The sequence below is a fragment of the Heptranchias perlo genome, chromosome 18 (genome assembly GCF_035084215.1).
Source record: "Heptranchias perlo isolate sHepPer1 chromosome 18, sHepPer1.hap1, whole genome shotgun sequence".
NCBI classification, from domain to species: Eukaryota; Metazoa; Chordata; class Chondrichthyes; order Hexanchiformes; family Hexanchidae; genus Heptranchias; species Heptranchias perlo.
The window spans coordinates 45,583,117-45,605,678 of NC_090342.1; the positions used below are offsets into that span (position 1 = coordinate 45,583,117).

Below are 22,562 nucleotides of genomic sequence, written 5' to 3' on the forward strand. Positions count from 1 at the left end.
GGCCTCTTAATCTGTAAATGAAATGAAAATTGACAAGGCAGTTATGTTAAACCTTTATAAATCACTGGTTAGGCCTCAGCTGGAGTACTGTGTTCAATTCTGGGCACCACACTTCAGGAAGGATGTCAAGGCCTTGGAGAGGGTGCAGAGGTGATTTACTAGAATGGTACCAGTGATGAGGGGTTTCAGTTATCTGGAGAGACTGGAGAAGCTGGGGTTCTTAGAGCAGAGAAGATAAAGGGGAGATTTAATGGAGGTATTCAAAATTGAAAGGTTCTGATAGAGTAGATAGAGAGAAACTGTTTCCATTGGTAAGAGGGTCAATAGCCAGAGGATACAGATTTAAAATTATTGGCAAAAAAGCCAGGGGGGAGATGAGGAGAATTCCTTTTACTCAGTGAATTGTTATGATCTGGAATGCACTGCTTGAAAGGGTGGTGGAAGCAGATTCAATCGTAACTTTCAAAAAGGAATTGGATCTCTACTTAAAAAGGAAACATTTGTAGGGCTATGGGGAAAGAGCAGGCGAGTGAGACTAATTGATAGCTGTTTCAGAGAGCCGGCATGGGCACGATGGGCCCAATGGCCCCCTTCTGTGCTGTATGATTCGATGATTTTACAACTGGCCTGGAAGAAATAACTATTTGGTTCAAGATATTCATCAAAATGTCTATGGGCTCTTGCAAGCCTCTTGTGGCCTTCATCATGAACCAACCTAACTGCAGGAGATCAGGAACTCCCACCAGCACTGTGCCACTAAATTCCAGCTTCAGAGTATTCTTCTGGCAAAAAGCATCATGAAGACATGGCTTTCCCAGTATTCAAAGCAGCAATGAAATCCCCTATTAAAATTAACGAGGAGGGAGACAAAAGAACATTGCAACAGATAGACTGGTACCCACCCACACCCAAGTGAGCTGTTGCGAGAGAAATAGGAAACGCGGGGAAACAAAAAACAGGACACAGGGAGGAAAAGCTGAGAGGGGAAAGAAAAAGCAGGAGAAAAAGTTAAACAAAAATGAGAAATGAAAGAGAAAAAAAAAGAATTAGAGAAATAAGATGAAACAAATAAATTAAGATCACGTTTACAGTGCATTGAAGGAGTGTTGGCTATTTCACAGTGATAGAAGTGGCAATCACGCTTTCTTGCCAGTTTGCATCACTGAACAAGGCAGATAATCCAAAACACACCAGGAGTGTTGCTTTCCGACCTCCACCCACCAGCGTGATTCTTAATGATTGAAAATAGCCAACAAAACCGGCAATTCTTTCCAATTATTAAATGTGAACAATGGTACAACAGGCTGCTGGAGTTTGTTATAATTTTAAGAACTTAGCTTTTTTGGTAGAGCTTTACATCTTCCCACCTCATCAGGATAATTTTCAAACAGTGACTGGCTGAAAGCACTTCTTACAGGTAGCAGGGGGAAGGTTTATGAGTTTCAAACAGAATTGGCAAAATATTTAAAATGTCCCCATTTTTGAAAAGTACTTGCATGCAATGCGGACGATTACACAGAATTTCAGGAAAGACCCATCGTTATGCTTTATCAAAATCCTGGTGACCACCAGCTGCCCTGAAGCAAGTCACTGCTTGCAACTGTAATCTTTGACCCAATGATGAGTGAAAACCCCTGATTAGTCAAAGGATCACAAAAGTTTCATAGTTAAGTAAATGTTCTGTATTTCACCCTTTTTAAAATGCATCTCTATCTACATTAAAAATCTTATATCTGCTTCCTGTCAACTTTTTCCATTATAAATTGCTATGTCCAAATTTATGATGGAAACTGCCTATGTAAACTTTTCAGCCTGTAATTACATCCTGCACCCAGTAGGGGTGCTGCAACACCAGCATTAGCAGGAGGGTGTCATTGCAACATAACATGTTTGCATAGGTAGTTTTCATTATAAGTGTGGACTTAGCAATTTATAACGTTAATATAAAAATAAAGGCAGAATGTATGACTTTAAAATGGGGACTGAATTAAGTCTGCACATCCTGGTCTGTTAATCCCTACCCTCTTCACCTGAAGAGTACATTTGGTCTTGAAAGCCCAGGTGCAATGCCACAGTAGATAGTCTAGTTTATTTACAAAAGTGTTGCACCTAGCTCATCCATTGCGCTCTGTATAAAACACCAACAGATTACAACCTAGTCATTTCCTGCTGTTCTGTCTGAGCTTGAGACAACCAGGCCTCTCCCCAAGGGGAGGAGTCGAGCAGCTGCCAAGCTAGAGAAACTTCTAATAGTCAGATCAGTTAGCCTCCAATTGACCTCAAAATACACCTATTTATACCATTTTTCCAGAGTCATGACTAGTGACCGTAAAGAGATAGGTGACACTAGCAGCTAAATATTGCAAATGTGTTCTAGACCCCAGACTACCACAAGTAATGCCACGGGAGATCAGCTAGTAGTACATGTCAGCCGTGGCTTAGTGGTAGCACCCTCGCCTCAGGGTTAGAAGGTTGTGGGTTCAAGTCCCACCCCAGTCTTGAGCACTTCAGTGCAGTACTGAAGGAGCGCTGCACTGTCGAAAATGCTATCTTTCGGATGAGACATTAAACCGAGGTCCCGTCTGCCCTCTCAGGTGGATGTAAAAGATCCCATGCCGCTATTTCTAAGAGCAGGGGAGTCCTGCCCAATATTAATCCCTCAACCAGCATCATTAAAACAGATTATCACATTGCTTTTTGTGCGACCGTGCTGTGTGCAAACTGGCTGCCCTGTTTCCTACATTACAACAGTGACTACACTTCAAAAGTACTTCATTGGCTGTAAATCGCTTTGGGACATCCCGAGGTCGTGAAAGGCACTATATAAATGCAAGTCTGTCTTTTTTTTAAATACATGAAATAATTATCTCCAACAAACAATATACTTCTTTGATTATCTGAAATACGAACAGCAGTGTACAAAATTTAAACCGTAAAAATTTTAGGATTATTTTTAAGCAATGAATAAACCTTGTGTGTTATCATCTATTCACAAAAATGTGTCGATGAACTCGGAGAAGAAATGTCACTTATAGAATTTTCCACAGGGTGATTCTGGACGAAAGGATGAAAAGTGGCACTTATGCCATAAGGAAACAGGGTGTATAGCAACTTTCAAAGTGGTTGCAGGAGTTCTGAATGGATCTAACATTTAGGATCTAAAATTGTATTACTTCTTAATCACTCAGTAACAAAAGTACTCAGTATCATGGTATCCAGAATTTACATAACAGTATTAATTTATACAATGGTCAGTAGATTGACTTATTACACAGTCACTTGATTTTACAAACCCAGCACTGAACATAATACATTCTCACGACAAGTGTGCTCAATATGGTTTGAAGAGGAAATATGTACACAGTTTTAGAAAAACACTATTAAATTGTATATTTATCAAGAGTACTAATGTTCTTTTTTGATAGCACAAGTAGTTCAGACTATCTACACTTTGTCAACTACATATAGAAATAGATAAACGATGTTATGTGCACTTTGTAAACTATGTCTATTAAGAGAATTCAGACTAGAACTACAGAAACCATTCACAAAAGTAATACTTCATCTTGTGTGTAAAATTAATGAATAATTTGAAATGAATTTCAATGGTCAATTCTTCCAGGGCAATTTTACATAAATTGGAATCTTCTTTAAAAAAAGCAACAGCTACAATGCTGGGTTCCCAAATAGTAAAGCTAAGTTTGCTACATGTAATAGAAGGAGCACCTCTCAGAAAAGCTTTTTCTTAAATCTTGTTCACAAACTCAAGACATGTTGCAAGATCTGGCGCCAGTAACTAAGTATTGGACAGACTTGGACTTTGCAGGGTTCCAAGGTTTATTGAACACAGCGATGGAAGCCAACTTCTTGGAGGCAGCTTGATTAATGGAGTAGATGAAGGAGATTTGAGATAAGAGAAGGTGGCAAGAGCAACAATATGTACAGATGAAGAAGGACTAAAGATGGAACCATCAAAGTTAAGATACGGTAGCTCGTGATTGGATTTGGGAGAAAATAAATAACTTGTCGTCATCGAATGGCTGAAAGAAATAAGATTTTCATTGTCTCTTTGAAAGGCATGGAGATCAAGATATAGTGATTTGAGCATTACACTACGATCTGAATGAAGTTGGAGCAGAATCATCAGCAAGAGTTCACAGGGTTGAATAATGAGTGGAAGAGATCACTGCAATGGAGAAGAAATAAACTAAGAGAGAAACTGAGTCACGAATAAATTAATTAAAAAAGAATCACAACTCCATGGTATCAATGCACAACTTCACATAAAATGACAGACTTAGAAACACTCCCATTAAACTGTCTTTTGAAATGTTTTGAAACAGTTTTCTTTCAAAAAAAACCATGGCTAAATTATGGATTCATGGGACATTGTGATTACTGAGACTCAAATGATAGTAAATGGCTCTCAATGTTTCATACCTAGAAGCAAAGATTCCTTCCTCTGTGTATCCCAGTGATTCGAGATCTTGAGAAGCCAACAGCTAATTTCCTCTCAGTGAACTAATTGAAGCCCAGGACAACTCAGGATGAAACTTAGCACCAAGCAAATGAAATGGCTTATACAACCTCACCTTTACTGTTGTCTCTGCAATCTCTGTCATCAGCATTAAGAATGCTTCTTCAAAATCTAGTAACTTTGTATTGAGATGCAACTATCAGTGTGCATTTAGTTGTCTTACAACTCCAGAAATTATTGTTGGTGATATTAGCAGATAAAACATTGTATGATGTTTTTGTAGCCGCTATTTTGGCAGAGGTGCTAACTAACTTAAAATGCACATGTCAACACCCGTGTTAAAATAATGGACAAAGGAACATCATACGAGCACAGTTAAGCTTTCATCTGCTCATATCGATTTCTACGCTATAGCAATTCAAGAAATACTATACATTTTAGCACAGAATGTACATTTTGATTAATTCCTGCTGAGGGAGTGAAACTTTGTGCTATTACTTAATAGGAACACCTGGGAAAGATTTCATCTGTGTGTTAAGCCATTATATAAATATGAACACGTTTATAAAGAATGGGTTTAAAATTTTGCTACATCTGGTACAAAGAAGGAATATTTGTGATATGTGTTTAGTGATTTTTAAATCATCAAAAGTGAATTTAATAGTTATATTTCAATGTTTGGAATGGGCATCAAATTAAATAATAAGCAAATCATCAGCTTACCAAACTGGCTGGTATGGTCCAAATACAGTACAGTACACAAATAATCTGATTGTTCATATCCTGTTCTTCACATGACCCTTGACATTGTTTCAACACTTTGGTCTTCAGTTTAATAGCTCGTCAACTGACATTTATTGGATGAAAAACGAAACAAAGTTTATTCATTGCACTATGTGCAAGATGCTCAATATGTACTTGAGCAGCAAGTGGCCACATTTTTATCACCACGGTTTAACCTTTTCCCATCGAAAGGGTCCAAACAATCAGCTACAAATTTCTAACAGAAAATAATAAAGATTGTTTGATATTTAACTGGCAGGTATATCTCATTTACACTACCCTCAGGAGAGGGAGGAACAGGAAAAATGGCCCTGATAAGATTTCAATTTCGGGAGTATTGGGCAATATATGGGAGTGATCCCAACTCTTTGAAGATTAATGTCAAAGGACTTTTATCATCAACCAGTATACAAAAACAGAACTTTGGTTTTATCATCTGATCCCAAAGACTGTGCCTCTGACAGTGTGGCACCCATTCACATTGTACTGAGGCATTACTATTCAGTGACCTCAATTCCTGTGGGTGGGGCTGGAACCCACAATTACCTGGTCTAGAGGCAAGAGCACGCATGACCAAGCCAATTAACCCAACAAGAATGGAAGTTCCTTAGATTTCTGGGAAGCAAAAGAGTTGATAATGTTGCCAAGCCCAACATTAGATTGGATCAATTGTTCAATAGTAGAATATTCAAATACACAAAAAAAATTCATCACCACAAACACGGTCTCAATTACAGCAATGGTAACCAGCCAATTGTACAAAAACATGCGAAAATTCTCACGATGACCATTTATTCAACTCTGTTAAAGTATTAAAATATTTTAGACTAAATGTATTTAATTATTCAATAGCACTACCTATACGTGTAGGCACTGTTTATAGATCAAGTCCCAGATGATAATATAGGAAATCTTGTTTAAGTGTGCTGCAGAATTTCAGACAAGTAAACATTAAGCATTGGTTAGCAATATACGACGCTTACTAAACTTATAAATGGAAAGTGCTTTCACACCTTCTTCATATTCAGTAACCCTAAATGAAAATATATAAATGAAGAATCATTTCGTTTTTGAAAAAAAAACTTATGTATTCAAATTTACCGTTCAGTCTCCTTTGTTTCGATACCTTTATAATCTGGCCTGACTGGGATCAAAGATCAGAGCTTTTCATTATTTTCCTCCTCTTCACAGATGCAGTATGAGCAAGAAAGTGGGGAAAGGTATTTTAGATCAAGTAGACCCAAATCTCAACTCAGCTCATCATACACAGGGGGTCTTGTATATGTTTGTGAACACCCAGCAAGATGTACCTCTGCAAAGATTATTTGCATAGAACTATTCTGTAGCTTACCGCAGTGCCCATTGAAAGCTTGTGGCTTGACTACCTGGTTGCAGTGACTGCACACAACTAGGTAAAATTCATCATGAGCTGGACAGTGGCCAAACAAGTGCATATCTGTAACAGAAAGAATTTGTGTCATTGTGCTGCAGAGCTGTACAATCCAATATTACTGAGCATGCACAGTGGAAGACACAATAAAATGGACCTCTGATCCAAAACGTTTTGCAGAACTTTCGGTGTTTAATACGTACATCAGTAATAAAAGTTATTGTTGAACCATTTTGACAGAGAATAAAAGAAAGTGGAGTATGGTAGGTGGGGAAGGGGCGCAGAAACGTAATCAATGATGGCTTTACAATGACCAAAAGTGAAACTGAGCCGTTTTTGCAGGCAGTAGAACTGTTTGATGGTGTTGTGCACCCATAATACACTATCCTCCCATCAGTTGTACTGTATGGAGTCTTAAGATTCTTAACCTGATCAGTCTTCCCATTTAGAATTTTTATTTTCCATCACTGCTGCCAATTTTTCCCTCATATCATCATTACAACCACAATGTTTTGCTTTTTCATATAGTGTGTTAGGAAGTATAGAAAAGATCCAAGATAATGGAAGATAATGGTCTTATTAGGAGAGAAAAAGCCAACTTGATTGAAAAGTGTTTTACCAGCAACAATTCCGTACGTTATAATTTGTCCCTTGTCCCAGTGGTAGCTCCGTTAAAGTCAGCAGAAGACCCAAGATAAGAATTATTTGTCAATACAAGCTACCTCGTAATAACGACATTTACCAGTACACTGATATGTGAAAGTTGTAAATGACAATTTTCTCAAACCTTTTTTTTAATAAATGGAGGATGAGATAGCACAGTGGGAAGGCACACTATCCTGGGACTTTGAATCTAGCTGAAACTGACAGATGAAAGAGATTCTCTTTGCTGGCTGTAATTGAAATTACTTTGAGCAGTCTGAACCCAGTCCTCTGGAAACAGGCCTAAAGCACAAAACTGCTTATAATTAAGTAAAGTTATCAAATTTTGTGCCAATTTCCCAACATAAAGATGACTTATGTGGAAAAAAAAATCACATTGCTGTGGTAAGGAGCACTGTTCTCAGCACAATTTTGGATCAGATTAAAGGAAACTGTATTCTGCATCAAACCTAAGTTCAACCTTGAGCTGAGCTTTAAACCCCACATCCCATCCATCACTAAGACCACTTATTTCCATCTCTGCAACAACGTCCACCTCCGCTCCTACCACAGCCTCTCCACTGAAACCCTCATACGTACTTCTGTTATCTCTAAAATCAACAACTCCAATGCTCTCCTTGCTGGCCTCCTCCATAAACTCCAAACTGTCGCAAATTCTGCAGCAAATATCCCGCCCCACAACAAGTCCACTCGCCCATCACCTGGTCCTCACTTAGCTATGCTGGTTCTCTATCCTCTAATGCATTAATTTCAAAGTCCTTGTCCTCACCTTTAAATCCTTCCACTGCCTCACCCACCCTAACTACGCAATCTCTTCCAGCCCTATATCCACCACCAAACATTCTTTCCTCTGACTTCGGTCTTCTATAAATTCATCCACTCTTCGCCCCACCATTGGTGGCAAAGCTTCCAGCTGCTTCAGTGCTACTCTTTGGAACTCCGTCCTTAAACCTTGGGGCCTAGGCAAATGAGGGGGAGGGGTGGATACACAAGAGGCTAGAGTCAGAGGAACGAAGAGTTACAAGGGAAGCGGGGGTTCTCGTGCTGGAGGAAGTTACAGAGATTGGGAGGGGCAGGCCACCTCTCTCTCCATCTTTAAAAACCTGTTCAAGGTCCATTTCTTTAACCAAGCTCTCAGTCAACCCCTCCTAATTTCTCCCTTTCTGGATCAGCTTACATCTATTTGTGAAGTGCCTGGGAACTTTCTTTACATTAAAGGTGTTACATAAATGTAAGATATTGTTGTACTTGGCCTGTTAGTGCTTTACACTAACACTGAAATGCCAGAATGGAGGAGTGTTCCACTTCACGGTATTGATGTTCCTTTATGAATGGAGGGAAAAAAACATTTTTCAAAACATCTCAGAGTCTGGAATTTTTCAGACGCGGACTTGTAGCCTGGGGTTCTTTCCAACAAGATGACTTTCTTTCCTCACGCTACTACTGGCAAACACTTAGACAGCTTCCCTGTCAGTTTATTCACCCGTTTGAGTCAACTTTCAAATACAAAAAATATTCCAGAAACTCACTTCACTGACATCAATTTCGGTCCCCATTTAAAGGCTGAATCTGACAAAAGCCAAGTGACACATTTGTGAAAAAATGAAAACACAAGACACTTAATAAAATCAATGTCATAGATCCTAATCTTTAGTGACTGATGTGAACATCTTACCAATGGAGAAGAAGTGAACTCAAAAGATGTACATGCAACCATGGTAGCTGTGAAACCTGGTTTTGTATTTGACCGAAGCAAAATGTCTTAGGTATTATTCTGTTAATGGTTTTAATAAATGCAAACAGAAACCATGAATTAAATGAAAAATACTGATCCTGAGCTTTTATTTGTAATTCATGGACAAATAAGAAACAAACAGAAACTGTAATCTATCTTTTCTTTCACTTGACAGGGTTGGGGGGGGGGGGGGGGTGGAATAAAAAAGGATGACTTCCTTGTGCCCACAACACTGGTGGTTTATACATATGTATTATTTAACAGAGTCAAAAATTATATGTAGGTTAAGAACAGCATAAGAATACGAGGCTTTTACGGCATTTATTTATATCAGTAAATGAAGTGCCACCAGAGAGGAGCCAAAAACCAACTCAAGAGGTGGTTTGGTAATGGTCCTCCGAAGGCAGCAGAGACCCCAACGTTTTATTCATGCCACAGGCAGGCCGAGAGCTCATACACAGTTGTTTCTGGTCTGTACTGCTGCTCTGAATTCTGCCCTGCAACGTAAATGGAGCGAATTCCAGAGCACCAGCAGCCAACACAAGCTGGTTCCGCAATATAAAAAGGGTATTCCTGAAACAGATTGTACCCTGGATGCAAATGTTAATTTGCTGTACTTAGTTCAAATCATTCATCCTTGCATCCATCAAGAGCCAAAAATAATAATAGTGCACATTCTTATCATACCTTTCACACTGTCTGAATAATCCAGGCCAAACCATGCAGATTCTGAAAGCACTCTGCCTCAGCACAGCTCTACTTGCCTGGTCATTCCAAGTAATGATATCCTCTCTTATTTAAGTTTAATTTTACTACTTACACTTTTGACAAAACACATTACTGCATTCAATGGAAAGCCACAGTCCAAGAAATACCAGGATCAATACTTTGCATTATTACAGCACTGGTTACATGCAGGGGTGATTTTGACTTTGTGTGAGTGTAAAACATGTGATAGCAAGTCGGCAGCTCGTTTTACAACTCTCCCGAGTAAAACGGGCTGCCAAATCACTATCACCCATTTTACACTGTTGCACAAAGTCAAAATTATCCCCACAGTGTGTAACTGCCCCTACAACACAGCCTTGCTTCCTTTTATGCTTTTGATATTTGTGCCCCCGTGGCACATACCCTGATATTTCTGCACCTTTTTCCAATAACAAAATCCTGTTGACTTGACAGAGAGCATTAAAAGGAAGCATGTGTCACATGCCATCTTTAGAAAAGTGGAGACGGCTAGCAAAGGGATGAGTCACGCTGTGACCACAATTCCCTCTGTAAAGGATTTAAATGAGAAATTATGAACTTTTTATTAAAATCAGATCTCTCCAATGTATTGCTGTTAAAAAGGCCCTGCGCCATTCTGCCAGATAATCTAGACAGATCTACAATGTTTGGATAGCCTCGGCAATGATTGGTCACAAAGGCATCCGAATAGCATCGCTACTGGATAAAAGCAAATTTGACCAAATGTATTCTTATTGTGCAAGACAATGTTCGGCCAAAAGTATATATATGAACACAGCACATACACTCTGACACTTATCCTACAGCTAAGGCACAGAAAGTATAGATCAGACAATATGAAGCTTTTATCCTTGCGCTTTACTAAATTTATTTTTCCGCCTACTCTGAAATTTAAACGTCATTTTTCCTTCCTGGTGTTTGAATAATTCACATTTTGAGAGACATTACACAATTAGCCTGTGCAAATGCGCACATGCAAATTCACATATGCTTAGTGAGCATTGTCACAGGCTTTACTAACAAAAGAAACAATGCAAGCTTAACGACTGCCTATTAATTTCACAATGGCTGCCAAAATACTATTAATCCTCATTGTTATAACAAACCTATTACACACATATTGTAAATAAGAGAAAGAGAAAAACTGAATGTTGGAACCTGAAACAAAGATTGAAAGGGCTGGAAATACACAGAGCAATCAACATATCAGAGAGAAAATATAGATTTGCATATCAGTTCAAATGAAAGGTCCTCACTGGAGTCAATAGCCAGTCCCTCCTCTATCAGATACAGGTACAGGTTTCTTTATGGTGTTTCTACAACCCTCCAAGATCCCTGCGCTCCTCCAATTCTTGCCTCTTGCACGTATCCGATTTTAATCGCTCCACCATTGGTGGCTGTGCCTTTCGGCTGCTCTGGAATTCCCTCCCTGAACATCTCCAACTCTCGACCTCTCTCTTCTTCCTTAAGACGCTCCTTTAAACCTACCTCTTTGACCAAACTTTTGGCCACCCTGTCCCAATATCTCCATATGTGGATCAGTGTCAAATTTTGCATGATAATGCTTCTGTGAAGCGCCATGGGATGTTTTAGCACATTAAAGGTGCTACATAAATGCAAGTCGCTGTTCTATGTTTATTGTTTAAGTAAACTACTTTTTGGCCCCTTTTGAAACACATAAAGATGAACAACAAAGGATAAGTACAGATAAGGGAGGCCATTCAGTCCACCTTCCCCATCCTTCAATGAAAACCTGTAATCCCTCCCACCACAACTGCCTCTTTAATGACTCCAGAGTTTTTTTTTTACTACTTCACTACTCTACCTGGAAGACCTTTCCAGGTGCTAATCACTCTTTGTTTGAACAAGTACTTCCTGACTCGAGTCCTGAGTTTGCCCTTTAGTAGACTGTACCAATACGCTCTAGTCATGCACTCATTGTTTATCTTAAAATCAAGGTCAGGATTAACCTTTTCTACTCCATTCAGTATCTTATAGACCTCTAAAGATCTACAAACTGCTTTACAATCAACAGAAGAACATGGATCTTGGTAACATAAGAGCCAAATCTTGGCTGTTGCCCAGAAGTTTGCACTAATGAAATCTGATTTGGAAGCTAAAGCTTTTCCCTAATGAGATAACTGCTGGTGTAAGTGCCTTTGATTCCTATACAAAGAGGATGTATTTTAGAGAACACTGGTGGTTCACCCATAGTAAACAGAGTACTGACGACCACAGAACACCACAAGTTATGACGGCCGCAACACAAGTTTACTTTGTGCAAACCATTCTAGGTAAAAACACATTTTGTTAGTCATTTTTTTAAAAAGTTTAATTGAACTTTAACCTTTTAATTTTTTTGGGCATACTCAGCAGCGTGGATTTAGTGAGAGGTTCTGAAGTGACTCACAATGTGTAGCCCAACAACAAAAAGTGGCAAAAGAAATTACTCTCTGGATTTTTCCCCGCATAAATATGTTGAAATAAACAGGACCTGCGTTGGAGTAAGTAATTGAGAAAATGTAAACTGTGATCATTCCAACAGTTTGGGAGGAAAAATTGTGGAGTGGGTCGGTGGATTCATAGACTATTGGTCTACACCAAGTACATGTTGTAGCATAGGATCTAATTTGCCATTTATAGATTGAACTGATACAATTCTGAAGCCTAGGTTAATCAGGAACTGATACATTCATGTGAGGTTACTACTTGTAATCCATTTAAAGCCAAAGCATCATTCTGGAATTCAATTTATAAGCATCACAAGATAATTATTGCCGATCTTAGCTCATTCATGAACATCCCACAGTTCTCCAATCACAGCATCCAATAAGAGTTACTGCCTCACTACGACCCTGCTTCAAACTAAATTCCATGGCTGATCACTTTTTGTGGTAAGAGCCTGTTAATGTTAGTCAAAATTTGTCTTTTCCTAACTTGAACCTATGTTCCCAATTTTGAGCTGGAGGAAATTGTGACACGATATTGGGCAAGCAGTCTGACAGCACAGAAACTGTTCAGGGTTGAAGATGGTGGCTAGGTAGAGCTCAATGTAAACAGTATATGTGTAAACTGATCTTATGCATGTGGATATTGTCAACGTGGGAAAGCATATAGAAGAGAATACATAAAGACAGACTGGAATTTATATCGCATCTTTCACGACTTCAGGACGTCCCAAAGCGCTTTACAGTCAATGAAGTACTTTTGAAGTGTAGTCACTGTTGTAATGTAGGAAACATGGCAGCCAATTAGCGCACAGCAAGGTCCCACAAACAGCAATGAAATAAATGACCAGATAATCTATTTCTTTTAAGGTGTTGGTTGAGGGATGAATGTTGGCCAGGACACCTGGGAGAACTCCCCTGCTCTTCTTTGAAATAGTGTCATGGGACCTTTTACGACTACTTGAGAGGGCAGATGGGGCATTGGTTTGACGTCTCATCCGAAAGACTGCACCTCAGACAGTGCAGCATGCTTTCAGTACTGCACTAGAGTGTCAGCCTACATTTTGCGCTCAAGTCTCTGGAGTGGGGCTTGAGCTCACAACTATATTCAGGCAAAATTTATTTACCTCATTCATTCACCTTACTGAAATCTGGATGGACAAAAAGCATTCCTGGTTTTTATACGGTCAGTAGGAGTAGCGTACTCTCTCCCTATATCTCTGTTGCACATTCCTACTTTCGGTCTGTGTTCCTCTGATACTCTCTTCCTTGATCTCAGTTGCTCTCCCTCCTTTATGTGTTTTTCTCTCTCTGTTACTCTGACTGCTTTGTGTCACTCCAGTGACCACCAAGTTCTCTCAGGTGATGCCTTTATCTCCAGTGATCTTTCCCAACTTCACATTCCCATTGATACATATATAACATAAAGGACACGTTCTTCAGGCACCTGAACAGCTGATCAGTGCGCAGTCAATAACTTAGTAAGATTGAAAAGGCAATTCAGAGCTGTATCAAACTTATTCTATTTATTATTTGCTTTCAAAATGTGGGTGGTTCCACCAAGGCCTCATTTGGTTGCCCTGAGAAGATGGTAGTCAGCCTTTTCCTTAAACTGCTGCAGTCCTTGTGGTGATGATGCTCCCACAATGGTGTTGGGTAGGAACTTCCAAGATATTGATCCAGTGACAATGAAGGAATGGCGACAGGTGTCCAAGTCAGAATGGTGTGTGACTTGGAGGGAAACTCCGAGCTACCGCTGTTCAGCTTTGGACCAGGGACCCTCTCGAGTTAGGGGGGCTCCTGCAACAAAAGAATTTGTACGTGGCTTGAGCCGGCCCTCACTAAAGATGTTCTGTGGAAGGGAGAAAATCCTTGGCCTGGTTGATTGCAGGATTGCAATGTGGACGCTGACTCAGATTTCAATGATGTAACTTGCAAGCTGTTTGAATTTGAGGATCTCTAGAGTTTTGTTTACTGTTACTGTTTATCATTTTTGACATTTCTTGTCTTTTTACCAGTTGAATTCATGTGTTGCACTTCAAGCAGTTCAGTAAAGGTTTGTTACATCCTTGAGTTTCTTGCCAATAATTTTCATTATCTGCACATAATATGCACTACCACTTTTGGCAATTTTTTGGAGGAGGAAGAAAAGTGAATATTATAACAATTTACTATACATTAAGCACGGAAATAAGGAATTGGAAGGTGTATTTGTTGTGGTTTTCAGTAAGCAAATGTTCCTGGCATCTAAACATTCATGATAAATACATACCTTCAAGTTCACTATTGTCACTAGATCAGTTTTCTAGCTATACAATTTTTTTCTGTCATCGTTCTATCTCTGTACCAGTTTTCAGTTTTACTGCTCTGATCAATGTGCTCTATAAGTTGCTTTGTGGATCCCCTGGCTCCTGAACAGCAGATCATTTGGCAACTTGGTAAGATTGAAAAAGATAAATCAGAACTACATAAGACAGACTGGCCTCCTGAAAGCTGTGTTAACTCAGTATTAAGAGTCTTTTTTCTACAAATACCCATAATTGAATTTTGTTCAGTCCATTCACTTTCTCATACCCAGCCAACTGCACTCCATCATAGAATCATAATCACAACACAGATGGAGGCCATTCGACCCATCGTGACTGTGCCGGCTCTTTGAAAGACCGATCCAATTAGTCCCATTCCCTAAGTAAATAGTCTGGGCACTAGGAGTCTCAAATGTCCAAAACTGGTTAAGTTACTAAAGATTCAGTGTGTATTTGTACAGTCCACATCCAGAGAGTTTTCTTGTGAACAACGTCTTAACCATAATATCAATCACTAGTTTGATAGTATAGTTTGAACAGATATTGTTCAAACAGGACAAGTGAACAGATCTGATACTTGAAAGAAAATTGCATAGAACAGGTACATTTTGTTCTGGTCAAGAAGGGCAAGGCCTCAAATGTAGCTTTAGACCAATTAAATAACAGGCTCAAAACTACCAGGCATTTCTCTGCAGTACGGCAGGCGTGGCTCAGATAGTGCAGTTTTACTGCCTGTACCAGTTTAACACAGGTACCACTTCTGGAGCAATGCAAGAGGACAATACAGTTACAGTACAGACTCTCTAATCAAGTAAAGCAGTATACTGGATGGTCACAATTAAACAGGCACCGAACAACGGTTCAGCAGCCTCCAACTGCTGACAGTTTTTGAACCTGGAAAACCGTTAACTATGCAATCAGCTGTTTTCCAACATTAAACAGGAAAATTAAACTTTAAGGTGATTCAGGTATGTTGAGTAGGAAAATAATCTTGCAAGACAGAAATTCATTGGGGTCAATTCAATGACATTAAATGCGTCAATACTCATAGATCCAGATTTGCATCTCAGTTTTCCAGCTATTCAAATACATTACAAAAATGATAGCCAACTGTGTTAATATGACATAGTCCCGAGGTATTACAATCACCATGTTTTAATTTTTTTTTAAAACAGATGTAGAGATAAATTAAATTAATTAAATGCTGGGCAAAAGGTAACCTCCAGGAGGCAGCAATTGCCATTCTGTTGGAGTTTCTGAAGTCTGTCTTCTTTCACTGTCTGGAGTCCACACATGCTGTGCAGATAGGTTGAGCAGATAAAGCGCAGGAGCTGATATGTTGTATTTATTGCTCAGTTCCGGATCATTTGTAACATCTTAATCTGTGGTTAACTCAAAGAGCGTATCAGGCTGGATGCCCATATTCCAGGATTGGTTAGATATCAGCTTTGTACAGTCTGAGGAAAGTGCTGGGGCTTACTCTGTGATTCTTTCCACAGACGATTTGCAATTGGCCCAGTGGTGATGTCACCATTGTGCCATGTCCAAACCATATTCCTGTGGAAATTATGCCCAGCATCATCCATTCCGATGAAAGGTCATCGAGCTGAAACATTAACTCTGTTTCTCTCTCCACCAATGCTGATGACCAGCTGAGTGTTTCCAGCATTTTATGTTTTTATATCATCTGCTCTTTGTTGGTCTTGGTTAATTTTGACAGCAGTTCAATCCTTATATCCCATTCCTTGTGCTGGTTTCTTTTGGGGAATAGCAAGCTCTGTGATTTTCTGGGTTCAGCAAAATTTGCCATTGGATCCCCATTCCTCCAGATCATTCAGGCATCTTTGGAGCTTTCCTAATGTAATTTCTTAGTTGATGGAGGATACCCAAAAACCAATGTCATCGATAAAATGTGAACAAGCCCCAATCCTTTGCTCAAGTGTTGGAATGACATTGACATAAATAAAGAACAGGAGGGCGCTTAAAACTAAGCTCAGGGGAATCCTGCTATTGTGCAACACCTATTGTGGAGATTGCTGTGCCCGCTCTGACACCAATTGTGCACTTTGCCAGGAAATTCTACATCCATCAAATGAGCTCACCGGGAAGGTCAAGAAGAGAGATTGTGCATCACAGTCAATTGTGCTAACCTTCGTCAAAAGTCTTTCCCGTATCCAGCAACACCACAATGTGCACCCTTTCTTGTTAAATGCTTTAAGATTTTGCTCTGACAGACATGGAAAGTTGTCACTTGGCCTGAGTTGAAGAAGTCAATGTCCTCAAGATGATGTTGGGGGTGGATTGTGATGAATCTCTCCAAGAGCATTCCCAGGTATTTGCTGGGATCACTAGAGTCTTTGCCCAATTTGTGCACCATTGTGACCACATTTCATTTCCAGCATTAACAGTATGGTGAAGACCTCAACTGCCACAGCCATCATCTCATCTGATGATACCATCCTCTCCTGGGATTTTCTCTTGCATGTTCCTCAGCCTCCACCAGAGTTCAGCAACAGAAATTGGCTGGACCAAGGCAGATTAAGCCCTTTATCCAAATAAAATGATCTCTTATATCCCAGAAAGGAGCTACCAGTGTTAACTATATCATGTGATTTATATCAATGAGTGTTAATTGTATTCAGGTGGTGTGTGTCAATTAGGGGCTCTCTTGCACCCTTTTTATATGAGAGCTCATCTTGGTTGTTGTGTGTGTGTAAGGGGGTGGGGGGGGGGTCTCTGTGAATAAAGGCTTGGAAGCAACCGAAGACCAGGCTCCAGTAGTCTATCCTTCACCAGCGGGCTATCCAATTGAGAACAACCAGGATGTGCTGGATTTTTTTGTATTCGTTCATGGGATGTGGGCGTCACTGGCAAGGCCAACATTTATTGCCCATCCCTAATCATGAATTATGAATTCATATAATTCATGATTATGAATATTGAGCCACTCAAATTTTAAAAATGAGCTAGAAATCAAATATAAAAACAAACTAATCATGAAGTCCTTATGTATTTGAAAATTGTGCATTAGATTCCCTCTCAAGTCTGTTACCAGGGCAACTATAGCAACAAACTTTTCAATATTTTATTGGGATAAGTACTAAACTGGCTGGTAAACTCCCTTCACACAATGACTGAGTTTTGAAAGAAGGCCCACCAAAATACATAACTTTTGTCAGTGGTACTGAGTTTTTTATTTTCTTAGCTTAAGATCACTTTATGAATGATAAAATACTACATTCCCCTATCTACCACCTAAAAGGAATCATTTACAAGCAATGCATTGCAATAGTTTTTTTTTAATTTTGTAATAAAAAGATTTTAAAACATGGGACCAACAGAGCACAAATTCTAAATCTAGTTTAAATAGCTTTTATTAATCCTTATTGCAAGGTTTTCCTGATATTTTTCCTCCAATTTTATCTCCCCCTCCCATGAAACCAGTGATTAATGCTACTAGATGTAACATTTGCGCTCCAGTGACTTACAAAAGTGGCCATATGGGAACAGTGTGTATTGATCAGGCATTGTTGTTGAAATTGATTCACAAATCCACTGAATCAATCATGCTCCCACTGGCCTATTCCTAAATGTATATGTTTTGTTAAAGTGGATTGGTGCCAAGTTCAAGTCTTAATATATAATTTATATTCACTCATCATGATATACAGGTATCCTCCATATGGTTTTAAACAGCTGAGAAGCCTTATATAACTGGCTATAGGGATCCTGCAAATACAAATGGAGACTAGCGATTATTGGCATGTGCAAGGTTTCTGAACAAGGAATTGGTGTGGGGAGGGGGGGGGGGGGGGGGTGGAAAAGAGAGAAGAAAAGCGACTTCAACATACCACAAAACAACATGATCACTTTGAGTGGGAATTTCCGAAGAGTTAACATAACTAGGCATGCAGCAGGGGGTAGAGAGAATCCAAACACAATCACTCCTGCAAACTTACACTTACACCTCACATCTCGGATGCCAAGAAGCTCCAAACAGATCCATTAAATTGTTCAAATGCATACAATCCAGAACAAGCTTCTTAGTCGAAAAACCTTTGACATTTACCCTTGTCTCTTTATCTGATCGTTTCTATTGAGCAAATGTTATTAAAAGGGTACTGATCCCAGTTAGCAATAATGTGTTCTGTAAGTACATAACAGCTAAGTTATTAACCCACTTCTGATTCAACACTTTTAACATTAGATAACAAGAAAGCTTTAGACAGGGCTAGGTCTACTGCATGATAACCTTAAATATTGCTCTTTGTCAATACGCTGTCTAATTCTCTTTTAAAAGAATTTATGGACTCTGCTTCAACAACAGTTGGGAGCAGAAAATTCTAACCACCCTCTGTGGGCTGAGGCTGAATATACACGTCAAATCCAGTGCGTGGGCAGCATATGTTCATTTTTACAGGACGAAATCTTGCGTTCTGGATGATGGCGGCACTGGGACAAATTCGAAAGCAATATGGGGATTGGGAGAGAATGCTTCAGCTCTTCAAAATTGCAGAGCCTGGAGAACTGGTAAAGGCTGCTCCCAGATTGGCCAAAATCCACCAATTAGGGAGCAACCTCTTTCAGTTCTCCAATTCCAGGAACTTTGAACAGCCTGAAGATGCTGGTGTTGGCTTTATACCCCTTCTTGGGCATCACTGAATAAAGGTGCATTTATTTTCCCTATTCTTACTTGCAAAATGTATTACTTCACAACTTTCTACATTGAACTGCATCTGGTTTATAACACAAGAAAAATATGAAGTCCCAGAGGCCCAAAGATATGTAGTTAAGTTATTTGGAAGGGTCTTTGCTGCAAGGAGACAGACACAGAAAAGGCGTCATTTTTAAACTATCTCTGAACCATTCCACCAGTTGATGATGTCATTTCAGGAATTAATTAATCTAATACAATTTCTGTGTTCTGTTCTCCTTCATGGGGAAGAGAGATATATTATTTAATAATCTGTACATATTCCATTTCCTGCCCAGCAGGTTAGGTTAAAATTGCCCCTTAGATATCCTTAAATTAAAAGACTAATGTGGAAGGACTGAATGTCACTAGGAGATCAGGTACTGACAAGTGTATTCAAAAGAATACAGCTGTTACGTGCTAAGTGGGAAAATCCTCCAGGTCATGTGTGCTGATATCAAATGTGGACTACCAACAAAACAGCGAGTGCAAGAATGATCCATTCAACTTTGGAGCATGCTGGGACCATATATTTGTTTTTCTTCCCCCATTAATTTCCATCACAGTTGATTCTTGGGAAGCAAAACAGTTATTTTTGTTCGAGATGCAGTGTACTCCTCTGCCGTGTAGCCAATGCAATTTATCATTGATGAAAGTTACATGATAAAAGCCCTTGGAATGTTTTCCAATAAGGTGGTAAGTAGCTGATATGTTCTCCTGGTTTTTTTTTTTATGCACACCACAGAGTACAATCTTTTTTTTGCCCTTCACTAATGCATTATTTAAATGTCAACTGCCTAGTTTTTGTTTTGCCGATATAAAATAAAACAATGGTGCATTTTATGTGATTCCTCACTTAAAGGCAAATGGCTTCCGAGTTACACTCCACATAAAAGCAAGTGGCTGGAGAGCATTTTGCTCCATTTAAAAGCAAATGTTTGAGAGCAGTTTACTTGCAGGTGCCATTTTTTGAGATCAAACACTACCAGTGAATAATGCACTGCCAATCATGTTTCTTCTCTTGGAAGTTTACATTGGTTCCTTAAAACAAATGATTGTTGCACCATATGTGATTGCCATGAGGAACTGATGCTGTGTTTTGGATGTCATAAGCAAAAGCAGATATTGCACCGGTTTTGTGGCAGAAAATGTCTTTTTCAAACCTATAATTTTACAGGTGCTTTGGTAGTTTAAACATTTATTTCAATGTTTCCTTAGAATACAGAAGAGGTAGACCTTAACTACTTGCTGTATGATATGAATGTTTCCAAAGTCCTTATTTTTCATGGCATTAAATGAAGTGTGGAAACATTCCTGCTACAGTACTTTTTTTTTCTATTTCTGTTACCTCATATCCTTATCTATCAGTCCCAAGTCAGGTACAGAATAGGCCAGGTGAACAGTAAAACCTTCTCTACACTGGCGTAACAACGTGTCTTAACCCAAACTGTACCTATATAAGATATTTTTCCATTTCTCACACCAGTCATCCTGACTGTCTTTATAAATGAAATTGCTAATTTAACATTAATTGTGGTTAGTTTTCCATTAAGGACTTATTCCCATTAGGAATAACTGGGCAAATCTATTTCATGCAAGCTCTTTAAAGGTACAAGAGGGGAAGGGGTCTTTTTTAGATTTTTTTTACTTCCATTTTCTCGTCTCCTCTCGAAGGCACTGACTCTTGTTGAGGTATGGTTCCATCAGTGTCGGCACCCTCTAGTAGCTCACCCGAGTGTCAGTTTTTGTGAATGAGTTTTGATATCGTTTTCTCCCTCTCCCGAAGCATTGTTCCCCAAATTAAAAAGCCTACCGTCAACCCTTCTATCCTCTCTAACTATTGCCTCATATCCAACCTTCCTTCAATTCCTATCTAAAAGTTCTAAACACATCATCTACCCTCAAGTCTGTGCCTACTTCTCTCTATCCCCTATTCAAGTCCCTTCCTTCCTCTACCTTCGGCCATCTTGCCCCCGCTATCTGGAACTTCCTTTCTAAACTCTTTGTCTTGTTACATCACTTTCCTCTTTCAAAATCTACCTTAAAACCCATCTCTATCACTTCCACTCCTGGCTGGATGTGACCCCGAGCTATGAAACATCTTGGGACGTGTTGCTATGTTAAAGGCACCAAAGAAAAGGTTGTTGCTGGAAATAAAGTCAGCAACCTAGATGATCATGGATGTTCAACTCTGCCTTCACTTGACATCCAGATAGAGTCTTTGTTACCTCTAGACTTGACTATTCCAGTGCTCTCCTGGCCGGCCTCCCATCTTCCATCCTTGATAAACTTTGAGCTCATCCAAAACTCTGCTGCCGATATCCTAACTCGCACCAAGTCCCATTCACCCATCACCCCTGCGCTCACTGACCTACAGTGGCTCCTGGTCCAGGAACGCTTAGATTTTAAAATCCCTCCATGGCCTTGCCCCTCCCTATCTCTGTAACCTCCTCCAACCCTCCAAGATCTCTGCGCTTCTCCAATTCTGGCCTCTTGCGCATCCCCAATTTTAATCACTCCACCACTGGCGGCTGTGCTTTCAGCTGCCTCGGCACCAAGCTGTGAAATTCCTTCCCTAAACCTCTCTGCCTCTCTAACTCTCTCTCCTCCTTTAAGATGCTCCTTAAAACCTACCCCTTTGACCAAGCTTTTGATCACCTGTCCCAATATCTCCGTATGTGACTCGGTGTCGATTTTTGCTTGATAACGGTCCAGTGAAGCGCCTTGGAACGTTTTACTATGTTAAAGGCGCTATATAAATGCAAGTTGTTTTTGTTGTTGTTTTAGCAGGGGGTTACTGGGTAAGGATATTTTCCTTTCCAGTCCAAGGCCGCAAATGCTGCCTGGCTGAGATTGGCTAATTCAGCATACACCAGCAAACAGAATTAGCACCTTCCAGGTCTGCATAACTTAATAGCACACCACATATCTGCTAAATCACCTGGGGAACATGAGGAGTGAACACAGAGTCATTTCTTTCAGCCAATAGCCCAGACTCCTCCATTACCATCCCTGGGTATGTCATGTCCTACCAGCAGGGTGGAATCACTAGAGGTAGGGGAACAGTAGTATACAGTCAGATGGGCATGGCCCTGGGAGTCATCAACATTGACTCTGGACTCTACAAAATCTTCTGTTCAGGTCAAACAAAACCGAGGATACCTCCTGCTGACTACCATCTACTACGTCCCTCAAATGGCAAATCAGAACACTTCCATATTGAGCACGCTTGGAAGAAGCGTTAAAGGAACAAAACTATTCTGGGAAGGGATTTCGATGTCCACCAACAAAAGTGGCTTGGTAATAACACCAAGGACTAAG

General features: G+C 39.7%; 1 protein-coding gene across 7 annotated transcripts in view; it reads right to left on the minus strand.

Annotated features, from left to right (window-relative positions):
* Nucleotides 1–22,562, minus strand: part of LOC137334827 (ataxin-7-like protein 1) — a 226,182-nt gene that overhangs the window by 179,124 nt on the left and 24,496 nt on the right. For 6 of the 7 annotated variants that reach the window (XR_010966251.1, XM_067999835.1, XM_067999834.1 and 3 more), the window contains exon 3: nt 6,612–6,716. The exons of the other annotated variant lie outside the window; for it this stretch is intronic. Coding sequence is in view for 5 of the 6 variants with exons in the window: in XM_067999835.1 (XP_067855936.1) it covers nt 6,612–6,716 (105 nt within the window). In the remaining variant the exon portion in view is untranslated. The remainder of the gene's footprint in view (nt 1–6,611; nt 6,717–22,562) is intronic. 7 annotated transcript variants of the gene reach the window in all.